The sequence below is a fragment of the Nelumbo nucifera genome, chromosome 1 (assembly GCF_055504915.1).
Source record: "Nelumbo nucifera cultivar China Antique chromosome 1, China Antique-T2T, whole genome shotgun sequence".
Classification (NCBI taxonomy): Eukaryota; Viridiplantae; Streptophyta; class Magnoliopsida; order Proteales; family Nelumbonaceae; genus Nelumbo; species Nelumbo nucifera.
In genome coordinates this window covers 6,922,072-6,935,214 of record NC_142649.1, presented here as the reverse complement: position 1 = coordinate 6,935,214, position 13,143 = coordinate 6,922,072, and the positions used below count along the sequence as shown (strand labels likewise).

The window sequence follows — 13,143 nt, the reverse complement described above, 5'->3', positions numbered from 1 at the left end:
CGCCTCGGGAGGGACCTCCTGCCCGGGGGTAGGCTTGTTCCACATGTTGTGTGAGGTACTCCAGGCGGTCGAGGATGGCCTAGATCTATTCACTCGTGATCAGGTTTTGAGCGTTCCTGGCTCTTCGTACCATGGCAATCAAAGCTTAGGAGATTTCAAGTTTGTAGAGTTTCAGGGGATCGTCTTAGCAACGTTTCCCATAGGTGGCGCCAATTGTTGCTACCCGGATTGGCCAGGGGAAACATGGTAAAAGCACTCCTACGCTTTGAAGGCTGGCCAAAGGCTTTGAGGGGTTCAGAGAAGGTGTGCCGAGGCCGAGAGCTATAGGCCAAGGCGGATTGTCTCTGAGTACTGCAGAAGCCGAGGGCTATCGGTTAAGTGGTGAAGTCCTTGGTAGCCTGAGGTTCTAGAAGACAGTAGATGTCAGAGGCCCCGAGTGAGAACCCAAGGTAGAGGCTCTAAAGAGGGTGCTCGTATGCACTAGGCTCCCAGGAGGTAAGGTCCTTCACTTAAGTTTAGAGTTAGAGTTGGTATTTCAGGATCCTTTACCTGGAGGGGGTACCCCGTATTTATACTTGAACTGCTTGGAGGTTGGTGGAGATGGACTTCCCCGATGAGCTCTGTATGAGGGCGGTCAGCGGGAGAAGCGGGGACGTTGAGGCGCTTCGCTATTGGCTTCGTACGAGGGGAGCAGGGTAGCCCCCGCCGTGCTGGACCGAGACCTTGGCTGGCGTCTGTGGGCTGGACCCTCCAGCCCGTAATGGGTTGGGCCAGGTTACCCTACATCACATACAAATATTTTAAACTTTGCACTTAAGTCCTTTTCAGTTTGTTCTTACGTCTTTTAGTCCCTTTAACTTGTAACATATCACTTCCTTTGATTGGTGATATAGATGGTCTTTGTGTATCTGACCAAACCACTTCAATCCATTTTCTCTCATTTTATCATCTATTAGAGCTATTCCTCTGTTCCTTTGTATGACTTCATTTATGATCTTATCTTTTTTTAGTTTTACCACTCATCCATCTAGCTGAAACATCTTTGCCACACTCATTTTTTGGACATAATGTTTCTTAATTGCTCAACACTCTACTGTTTACAATATAACTTGTCTTACAATTGTTTTATGAATTTTCCTTTTAGTCGAAGTGATGGTCACCTATCACATATGACTCTAAATGCACCCTTCCATTTTACCCATCCTACTTTAATATTAGTTCTCCCTTTTCCCATCCCGCTCTAGTCTTATTAATGACATCCTTTTCAATCTCGATTTTGTTATGAATAATTGAACCAAGGTAACAAAACTAGTCACATAAATTTGCATCACATGCATTTTATTTTAATCCTATCTATTTTTAAATCTCTTGTTTATAATGTATTTGCTCATAAACCTAATTTTGCATTTTATCCTTTGATAGTTTCATTAATTAATATCCTGTCATCAATAAATGTTAAGCACCGCACGAATTCCTAGCTCAAGAATATATTTAGTCAATTCATTGTAACTAAGTGATTAGAGATGTCAAATGGGTTAGATTAAATGGTAAAACCTGCCTTGACTTGACCCTATAAGGATAGGTTAGGGTTTTGATTCTTTAACTTGAGTCTGGTTTGGCTTTGGCTAACTCGCCCCACTGGGTCATTACACCCTTAATTCCATAGCATTTAAGCTTAGGGTTTTCTTTGATGTTTACCCAAGGTTTTAAATATGGTCTATGTTGGTACATTTTTTTAAGTTTTATTTTTTTTCGAAACTGATTCAGAGGGGTCGGTTTAAGGCCTGATTACCCTCTGAACCGGTAGTTGACCCGATACAATCCCTGGAGGGGTGTATCTGTAAGTCATTAACACAATACGTATCGGCCGATACATATCGATACTTTGAGCCTTGTGTTTACCCTGGTTTTTCATTTTTCACTATGGAAGAAGTGATACCTTAAAACCTATAAACCAAATTCTAACTTAAATTAACGGCTTTTAATTTTTCAAAATGTGTTATAAAAACACAATTAAAAGGATACGAGTTGGGTGAGGTTTAGGTGGGAATGTAGAAGGTTGGGCTATGGTGGAGATACATCGCCCCTAACCCAACATGTTGACATCTCTTTTAAGTGGTTAGTGTTAATAAACAAGGACTAAGTATTAACTCTTGGTGTAGACCCACTGTAACCACAGAATTTGATGTCTCTCCCGTAGGTGTTTAATATTGGTTTTTGCACCTTTGTACATATCCTTGATTAACTCCATACACCTTTGTACCTATTTGGGCTTAATCCAATTAAAAAGCCTAAATAATATGCATGCCTACATAAACAGGTCCTTTGGACATCAAATTACAAATTAAAGATTGAAACAAATGACAACAGTGTATGAAATATTAAATGGATATTTGCATACACATATGTATTCTCTCTCTCTTTATATATATATTGAAGGTCCACATGTATTCTATATATTATACATTGATAACTATATTATTAATAATTCAATTTACAATTTGGTTTGGTTTTTAAGACTTAAAAAACTTGTTAAAATTAGGAAATTATAGTCTAAAGAATTTTCAAACCAAACCAAACTGTTTGACTAGACCATATCAAACCACCAATTTCTTTTTTTAGTGATCAAACCACCAACTTTAGTGCATTTTGGCCATATAGACCATATAATGAACATCCCTACCTAAAAAACCTCAATTAAGGCACTATTTGGCATGTCTTTTCACACTGACTGTCGACTGTTTAAAAGTTTACCTGTCCACATTTCCGTCTTTTCTCATTTGGTTGGGGAAAGTTAGAAATGATTGAAAGACTTTGCCTCAAAGACACAAGAAGCCTGATTCAAGCTTATTTTGGAAAGCTAGAAATGAAGCTTCTTACTTTTTTCATTTCATCTTCATACAAAAAAAATGCACAGAAAGACGCACTTCCAACCAAACAGTTTATAACCCGCCAGAACCTTTATGTAAAAGCCCATCATGTCTTTCGGGTGTCAGATCTTCTAGAAAATCTTTCAAAAAATAATTTGCCAAACGGAATCTTAATTTAAAATGGTATTGCGCCACCTTCCATTGCCCATTGGGCTAAAAGATTCCGCCATCTGGGAGATGACCAGGATTCTTTGATCTTTTTAGTAACTTAAAAAGGGATTTGGAATAGGAGAAATCATAGCCAATTATGATACGCCACGTCATCTTAACGCGGGACCCACGCATGCGGAGACGACGTGGTTTATCATTATAGGTGCAAATATTACAAGCAGAACTGTAGAGGATCCTCACTCTATTTGGGAGATCGCCATATCGGAGACGTTGCCAGTTGCCAGTTGCCAGTTGCCACTTATGATGACCACGTAACAAACTTCGCACCACTAAGGTCTGTATCGTTTACCTGTCAAAAAAAAAAAAAAAGGTCTGTATCGTGTATTGTACTCTTGTATGATGTAGACGAAAATAATTTCATGACGAATATGCCCTCAGTGCCGACTGCCATTGCTTTGAGATGTAGGAGGGAAGTAATTTGGATCCATATTAAAGAGTTGGGATATAAAAGTCAATGAGAATTTTCATAAATTCTCTGTACAAATAAACAGACACTTATTATCGGAACTCTCCTTTTTTTTTTTTTGTGAGTAGTAGCCGTATCTGGTCTCCAATGCTCTGTAAAGCTTCATTGGGAATGGCTTCCATCCCTTGTTCTAGGGTTTGTTCCTTCTCTTCTGCATTTTCGTTTCGCACTCTACAAGATTTTTTTTATATTCCTTTGATTGGGCATTGGTGATATTCTTTTTATTCCTTTTTTTTATGTTGTTTCTGCGAATATTTTTTAGTTATTTCTAACTTTATTGTGTGTTTTTGAGTGATTGGATCTTTTTTTATCCAATTTTGGTTAATTTTGGATGAGGATGGTGAGCAGTAGGATAGGAGATTACTGATCCCACTGTTTTTATAAGATCCAAAATAGAACTTGAGAGTGAAAAAGCAGCTACATAAATTTAGGAATAAACAGTAGATATTTATGAAAAATTATGTTCATAAATATTCATCACCGAAGCCAATTGTTATGAAAATCGAGAAAACTGAAACCAATTGTTATGAAAAATTATATTCATTATGGAAGCCTCATCCAAGAGATAAAAGTTTTGGGAAAAGTTACCTGCATTTATTAAGATGACATAAATGTAGGACCCATACTATAGTTCACTGCATATGACAAGAATTAAGAGACCAATGTAATGAAATGCCAAGATTGGTGCATGTTCATGCTTTGCGAATTATGATCAAAACCCTTATTTTTCTTCCAAATTTACAGGTGAGGAAGGGGCCTTGTTTATGGCCAGGCATGAACCAGTACTTCTCTAGAAAAAGTCTTGTATACGGATTCAGGACCCTCTTGTCAATGCCATTGAAAACCTTGCGGGGAGGTAGTCATTCTCTTGGAGTTTTATGTAGCATTTCCAGTATGGCTTCCACATTGCAAATTGAACTGGTAAGCATATTTTCTTGTTTTTCATTTTTCATAAGAATGTTGCTTTGACATATTTGCTCTGTAGAATTTGTTGATCTTGTGGATTCTTCAAGAGTTCATCTTATGAATTTGCTGATATCCCCAGCTTTGGTAGAAGGTGCAATTAATGCTGCATTTAATAAGAGTGCAAAAAGCATATATATTGATGTAAATGCAAATTTGGTAAACAAATATAAATACAAACTTGGTTCATTTTCTCATTGATAAATTTTGTATTGTTTTTGGTTGTGATGGGTACAGACACGAATTTCAAGACTGGAATCTACCTATTTTACATAGACAAACTTTGAGTGTAAAAGCATGCTTCCATACTGTGCTCCCATTTTGAATGCACAAACATCATAAAAAAGAAGTTTACTTTCATTTTTAGTACAAAGATGTATTCTTACCAAGCAACTGCAAAACTGAACTGGAGTATGACTTTTTTTTTTGATAAGTCTGAACTGGAGTATGCTTTTTTTTTTATAAGTCTGAACTGGAGTATGATTGTGCACATACAGAGAGGCTGTTTCCTGTTTCCAAACAAAATATGATTGTGCTACTGGTAATAAAGAACATGAGTCAAAGAGTAAAGAAAAATTGTATCTTAGGCTCAGTCAAATCCAGCCAGTTGGAGGCCCAACAACCAGTAGCAATGCCCACCTATATCTCAGTTATTCGAAAGGAGGAAGAGTCTCTAGAAGGCCCCACAAGACGATTCCCTGTCAGAGATTGTTGCAGCCTTTTCAAGAGTTAGTTACACAATCATGTAATATCTGATCCAACCATATAAGGGAGAAAGGATTAGCTGAACACAATAGCTATTCAGCCAGCTGTGGAACCAATGATAAACAGCCATTGCATTCAGCTAATATGATTTATATATAAGGCCAGATACTCCATATGCTGCTGAATCCTTAGTTTCCATGTTCAGTTTACTTGTCATGCTTTAGCTCCACACACCTCAGACAAATGGTGCTGTAATAGCCTGCAAGACTTCCCCAGACCTAGAAAAGCAGGTCACACAGAAGGCAATCAAGAAGACCAATATTGTTTCTAGCTGAACAGGTTGCCACATTCCTGTTATTCTGTTAACACCACTTATTTACAGTATACATCAGGTTTACACAGACCAGAACATAAATTTCAGCCCAATTGAACCATATGGACAGTTACTCTCAGACCGTAAATCCTCTCCACATCCATAAGTCTGTATAACACGTCAAGAATTGGTTATAAGTGTTGATGTTATAAAGAATGCTATAGAGGCATAGTTTAATTTTTTTCCCACCATGTATTCTTGGTTGTTGTTGAAATAACTTAGCTTATTTTAAGTTTAGTGCTGCAAGGGCACCTTTGTAATTTTCTCTTTTCTTTTTTCTGTATGGTCGCCCTAGTATAAATATCAAATAAACTGGTGCCGCCAGTTGACTTTTTGCCTCTCTCAATTCTGTCTCTCTTCTCCCTTCTCCCTTCTTCTTCTCTTCTCTCTGTTCTGGAATCATACCATCTCAGCACCAAGAAAACATGGTATCAGAGCGGCAGATCCAATCTTAGGACCAGGGCGGTGTTTCTTTCCTTTTTTGTTTATTGGTGATCGAACCAAAGAACAAGATCTCTGGTGGATGTGTGAGGAAGCTCACTGCAAGACTGTTCTTTTTTCTTGGTTGTGAGCCCAGAAACTATCGGGAAAAAAAAATTGAATGCTGTGAGTTTTTTTTTTAGTTTTTCTTCCTCAGTTTCTTCCTCAGTTCTTTTTTCTTGGTTGTACCCAGATGTGTGGGTTATGTGGGTCTAATGACCTGCGGGTGGTGTGAAAGTGTCTTCTCTCATTGTATGTGGATCGAGTGATCCTTATTATGCCCAGAAAGGTGTTATTGCTTCAAGACTACAGATCTGTAACTGCTGTAACATCTGTTTATTTCTTTATTCTATTCATATTGAACCTAAGTTACTGTGTGAAAGCTGTTTTGTTGCTAGAGGGAATGGTCAGATCTGTTTTTTGATATACCTTACACATCTGAAATGGTGTGTGATCAGTCTGAAAGGGTTTAGTAGGGCTGAAATCTGAGAACAGTAATGGTGTGTGACCAACAGTGATTTCTTTGTGAGAACAAGTTTTTTTTTTTTGTCCAGAAGTGTGGCGGAACTAAGACTGCAACCTGGTTTTTTGACTGTATTGTGGGTCTGAACTAAACTGAAAACTTGTTCTCTGGCTGGTTTGTGACTGATCAGATTTAGCTTCTATGTCTTGAGAAGATTCTAGTATGTCTGGTGTTACCTCTAGTTAGAGTGGGATGAGCGGAGGTTTTTACATGAGTTTTCCCATGGCTGTGATTCCCTTTGATGACCTCGATTACCTAGAATGGTCGAGGGGAATCAAGCTCTACATAGCTACAAGGGGAAAAGCATGGTATATCAATGGCAGAATTAGAGAACCCCAGTCTAGTGGTGTGGAACATGATAGGTGGGACTAGGAAAACAGCATGGTGATGTCATGGCTGTTATTGTCTATGCTGCCACAAGTGAGAAAGACCTTCATGTGGGCAGAAACAGCTCATGAGATATGGGAGCAGGCACAGTTTACATACTCCGAACAACGGCATTATGCTAAAATATATCAGTTGCAGGCTGCCTCCTCAACTTGTAAACAGGGGGAGAGAAGTCTCTCCGTCTACTATTCAGACCTGACTTCTGTTTGGAAGGAACTAGATCACTACCAGAATATAGACTAGAAGTGTGACGCAGATGGCAAAGCATACAAGTCTCTGGTTTTCCAACAACGAGTGTTTGCCTTTCTCTTAGGGCTGAATCCCATATATGAATCTATCAGGGTTCAGATATTGGGGGGTAAAGACCTTCCATCAGTACAAGAAGTATATGCTCTAGTGCAGTCAGAAGAGAGCAGACGGAATGTGATGAATAATCCTGAGGAAGAGAATGTTGCTTTAGCAGCTAAAGGGAGTGTTGCTATGGGTGGTGGAAATTCCTTCAAGAAGAGTGACTTCCAAAAGAAAGTTGATGATAAAGATAAGTTATGGTGTACACATTGTCAGAAGTCTAGGCATACTCGAGAGACATGTTGGGAGCTTCATGGGAAGCCAAAGTGGGCTCAGGAAATGAGTAAAAAGTCGGATCAGAATAAGAAGCTAGGACAACAAGGTTAGAGAAAGTTTAATGCAGCAAATTTAGCCTCTCAAGAGCCTCAACATCTACCACCACTATGAGTCCTTCCGGGACTGATCCGAGGGAAGATATCATTAATTCTTTCCGTGACCATTTGGAGTTGTATGGAAGGGCAATCCGCCAGATGGATTATGCTTCTCCACCCTCGACTTCCTTTGCATCTACATCAGGTAACAGTAATTCTTCCACAGCTTTCCATGTGTCCTCTCATCCCTCAGACTCCTCATGGATAATAGATTCTGGAGCCTCAAACCATATGACGGGTAAGTCCAATTGTTTTCAAAGAATATTTCCATAGTGATCTCATGGAGTTCTTTGCTTCATGTGGATCCATACACCGTAACTCTTGCGCTAGAACCCCCCCAGCAAAATGGTGTTGCTGAAAGAAAGAATCGTCATCTCCTTGAAGTTGCTCGCGGGTTACTTATACACATGAGTGTTCCTAAATGTTTTTGGTTGGATGCTATGTTGTGTGCTGCCTATCTCATCAACCGTATTGTTATGGTCCCGCGCGTAGGATCCCGTCACGGGTCGGTCCACGGTACGAAGCCCTGCTTCCCCTTGCGCCTTCCCTTGCGTGTAGACCCTATTGTGGAAACTGAATGGGTGATTTGTCCAAGAGACCACCCGAACTCTCCTTTGGGGTGATTTGTCCAAGAGACCACCCAAACTCTCCTCACTCTTTTCTTGGCTGGAAAACTGAATGCTTTATTTCAATTCGTGGCTCCTTAAATAGGAGCTTACAGAAGGAAATTCCTAATTAAACTCAAACTCCAATTTGAACTCAAACTCCTAATTACCTACTCCTATTGGTAACTCACTCTTACTTAAGATAAGATAAAGATAAGATAAGATAAGATAAGGATAAGGGTTAAGATAAGGAAGGCTGGTGGCGAGTTCTCTTTGATGTGTCCTGATAAGGGTGGGCCCACCCCTATGAGCTGTCATGTGGGCCCCGCTCTGCTGTTGCTGCCCGGGTGCGTGCGCGCGGCTCATGGTGCTGCCGCCGCGCGGTGCGTGTGCGCGGTGCCGTGCGCGGTGCGTGTGCGCGGTGCCGTTGCCGCGCAGTGCGTGCGCGCAGCTCATGGTGCCGCTGCCATGCGGTGCCGGCTGTGTGCGCGGTCGGTGCTGCCGTGCGGTGCGCGCTGCTGCCTCTGTTGCTGCCGTGTGGTGTGGTGCACGCTGCCGGGCGGTGCGTGCGGCTGGGCGGCCCGCTGTGCGTGCGGCTGGGCGGCCCGCTGTGCGTGCTGCTGCCTATGACTACGTGTTGCTGCCTCTGCTGCTGCCGTGTGGTGCGGTGCGCGCTGCCGGGCGGTGGCCCATAACAGGTGCGTGTTGCACGCTGCCAGGCGGTGCGTGCGGCTGGGCGGCCCGCTGTGCGTGCTATTGCCTTATGACTGCGCCGCAGTGTGCTTCTGGCTGGCATGCCCATAACATTACACCCCTCCCGGACTACGAGCTTGTCCTCAAGCTCGTGTTCTGGATACATGGCTTGGGACTCTGCGAATGGTTCAAACGGCTGCACACTGTCTCTCAGTCCACCAACAGTATGAACAATAGGGACTGCCCCGTAGCTCAGTGCATAAAGCTGGATTATTTGATGCAGACCCCAGCCACCTTCTTTAGTTTCCAGCTCCCCGGCATAACCATGGCTTACCGTGACTACACGATCGGCTGCACTCAGGCCAGCCGCAAGGATATTGTGGTGTTCCCTACCTCCCGGGTCATATAGTTTGAAGTAGTTTTGTGGAAGATCCACATAATAGAAATCACGTACTGGACCACGACCCCGTTGTGCTCTATTGTGGATCATAAGAATGCTGTACCGGGTATGCTTACAGTAGAGGACCTCCAGAGCGGCCTTACCGAAGAGGACCATGCGTTTTAAAATATCCTCTCGGCCTTCCCCATATATTCTTTCCTCAATATTACAAAACATAGGGCTGTCCATGAACACAAAATCTATGTCATCAATATAAGCTTGGAAGAAAATTACCTCTATATCCTGCCCCTCCACCTTACATCTCTTGCGCACTCCTGTTTCTTGGATTTCTGTATAGTTACCATACGGTGGTGCCACAACCATAACTTTATGTCCACGCTGAGCCAAGGCCTTCGGTAAAGCCCCAGCAACATTGCCAAGCCCACCTGCCTTCGTCAAAGGAGCGCATTCAGTAGGTTCTACTATAATGTTCGTGTCATCGTCCCTGGCCAAAAGAGGAGACTTTACAGTTTCATCCTCCGTGCGCTGATCCTTGGAATTAACTACAGCTGTAGGGGCAGCGATCTGTTGTTCGCTGCATGCCTCTGCCCAGTCCGGACGGCGTCTGTTTGTGTTGGCGATTCCCTCCGGACTCATTTCTTTATTGGAGAGGAATGCTTCCAGCAGGCGTCGCATCTCCCGGACGTCTTCCCTGACTTCACGAACCTCCATGCTGGTTTCTGCAAGTTGGTGTTCCAGTTCGTGGACCTTGGAAGACAACTTCTCCATATCGCCCATGACGTTTGGCTCTGATACCAATTTGTTATGGTCCCGCGCGTAGGATCCCGTCACGGGTCGGTCCACGGTACGAAGCCTTGCTTCCCCTTGCGCCTTCCCTTGCGTGTAGACCCTATTGTGGAAACTGAATGGGTGATTTGTCCAAGAGACCACCCGAACTCTCCTTTGGGGTGATTTGTCCAAGAGACCACCCCAACTCTCCTCACTCTTTTCTTGGCTGGAAAACTGAATGCTTTATTTCAATTCGTGGCTCCTTAAATAGGAGCTTACAGAAGGAAATTCCTAATTAAACTCAAACTCCAATTTGAACTCAAGCTCCTAATTACCTACTCCTATTGGTAACTCACTCTTACTTAAGATAAGATAAAGATAAAATAAGATAAGGATAAGGGTTAAGATAAGGAAGGCTGGTGGCGAGTTCTCTTTGATGTGTCCTGGCCCACCCCTATGAGCTGTCATGTGGGCCCCGCTCTGCTGTTGCTGCCCGGGTGCGTGCGCGCGGCTCATGGTGCTGTCGCCGCGCGGTGCGTGTGTGCGGTGCTGTTGCCGCGCAGTGCGTGCGCGCGGCTCATGGTGCCGCTGCCATGCGGTGCCAGCTGTGTGCGTGGTCGGTGCTGCCGTGCGGTGCGCGCTGCTGCCTCTGTTGCTGCCGTGTGGTGTGGTGCACGCTGCCGGGCGGTGCGTGTGGCTGGGCGGCCCGCTGTGCGTGCTGCTGCCTATGACTACGTGCTGCTGCCTCTGCTGCTGCCGTGTGGTGCGGTGCGCGCTGCCGGGCGGTGGCCCATAACAGGTGTGTGTTGCACGCTGCCAGGCGGTGCGTGCGGCTGGGCGGCCCGCTGTGCGTGCTATTGCCTTATGACTGCGCCGCAGTGTGCTTCCGGCTGGCATGCCCATAACACGTATGCCATCTCACTTGTTAGGGTACAAGGCCCCCCATTAGCTTCTTTTTCCCAAGGCTCCCCTCTTCTCTATTCCTATCCGTGTGTTTGGTTGTCGTTGTTTCATCCAGGACCTTTCTTCTACTGGTGGAAAACTTGATCCTCATACCATTCCTTGTGTTTTTTTGGGTTATCCTTCTTCCCAAAAGGGCTATCGATGTTTTGACCCCGTTTCTAAGAAGTACTATGTTTTTATGGATGTGTCTTTCTTTGAAAGTGATCATTTTTTCCCGGTTTCTCCTCAGGGGGAGAGTAAGGTGGAGGAGAAATCAGTTCAGGTTCAGGTTCTTCCTCCTTTGCCTGACCCTCCTCCATTCCGTGTTTTTTGTCGTCTCAAGAGCCAACTAAATTCAAGAGCTGTGGAGCAACTTGAAACTGTACCGCCAACATCATTAGATTCACCGGGGACAGATCATAACCAACCAGGTACTATCATTCCTATTTATGTTCCTGACCCTCTTGCCATAGATATTCCATCTAGTGATGACCTTGACATTCCTATTGCAAAAAGGAAGGGAGTTAGGTCTTGTACCACCAAGTAACCTATTACCCATTTTGTTACCTATGAGAACATCTCACCCTCCTTTCGTGCTTTCATTTCTTCCATTGACAGTGTCCTTATCCCAAAAAATGTGGCAGAAGCTCTCTTAGTACCTGAATGGACAGATGCAATGAAAGAAGAGATAAATGCCCTACATAAAAATGGTATGTCGGAATTAGTGGATCTTTCTGAGCGTAAGGAACCGGTAGGGTGCAAGTGGGTGTTCATAGCGAAGCACAAGGCTGATGGCACAATAGAAAGGTACAAGGCTAGGTTGGTGGCAAAAGGGTTTACCCAGGTACATGGTGTAGATTATGCAGAAACTTTTGCCCCAGTAGCCAAGATGAACTCCATTAGAGTCCTTTTCTCCCTTGCGGCAAATCTTGATTGGGATCTTCATCAGCTAAACGTTAAAAACGCCTTCTTGAATGGAGACCTGGAGGAAGAGGTGTACATGGTCCAACCTCCTGGCTTTAGTGCCCTAGGCAAAGAGCAGAAAGTGTGCAGACTAAAGAAGTCTTTGTATGGTCCGAAGCAATCATCGAGAGCCTGGTTTAGCAAGTTTCATTTGGCTATACAGCAGATTGGCTACAAACAATGTTAGATTGACCATACTCTATTTGTAAAAAGAGGAGAAGGAAATATTGCAGCCTTGATAGTGTATGTTGATGACATTGTGATCACAGGTGACTGGAAGGTTGAAATTCAGAGAGTAAAAGATTTCTTAGCCACTCAATTTGAAGTGAAGGATCTAGGTCCCCTTCGATATTTCCTTGGAATTGAAGTGGCCCGCTCTCAAAGGGGGATCTTCATTTCTCAGAGGAAATAGATCTTAGATCTATTATAGGATACAAGAAAACTAGGGGTTAAGCCAGCCGACTCCCTCATTGATCCAAATCACAGACTGGGTGACTGTTGTGGTGAAGTTGTCAAAGATGTAAAACAATTCCAGAGACTTGTGGGAATGCTTCTGTATTTATCCATGACTAGGCCAGACATTGCTTATGCAGTAGGTGTTCTTAGTCAGTTCATGCATGCTCCTAAGACCACACACTTAGAGGCAGCAAAAAGAATACTCAGATACCTAAAGAGGTTTCCTGGAGCTGGTTTGTTATACCAAAAGAATGGTCCTTTGAAGATTGAAGTATATATAGATGCTGATTGGGCTAGATCAGTTGATGACAGAAAGTCTACTAGTGGGTATTGTTCCTTTGTGGGAGGAAACCTAGTCAGTAGTCACATGGAGAAGCAAGAAACAAAATGTGGTGGCTAGGTCTAATGCTGAAGCTGAATATAGAGCAATGTCCCATGGGGTGGCTGAAGGCATGTGGATAAAGAATCTGTTGAACGAACTGTGTTTTCTTGTTGATGGCCCTATGCCCTTGTATTGTGATAACAAGGCTGCCATCAATATTGCAACCAACTCAGTTCTTCATGATAGAACTAAGCATATAGAGGTTGACAAACACTTC

General features: G+C 43.2%; 1 protein-coding gene across 2 annotated transcripts in view; it reads left to right on the top strand.

The window, feature by feature from the left end:
* The first annotated feature begins 3,544 nt into the window (after positions 1 to 3,544).
* Positions 3,545 to 13,143, top strand: part of LOC104587016 (putative hydroxyacylglutathione hydrolase 2, chloroplastic) — a 33,688-nt gene continuing 24,089 nt past the window's right edge. Inside the window, exons 1-2 of one of the 2 annotated variants that reach the window (XM_088896267.1) lie at positions 3,545 to 3,702; positions 4,312 to 4,488. In XM_088896267.1, coding sequence (XP_088752393.1) covers positions 3,655 to 3,702; positions 4,312 to 4,488 — 225 coding nt within the window. In that variant the 5' untranslated portion in view covers positions 3,545 to 3,654. The remainder of the gene's footprint in view (positions 3,703 to 4,311; positions 4,489 to 13,143) is intronic. The other variant, XM_010244441.3, reaches the window with a different exon arrangement.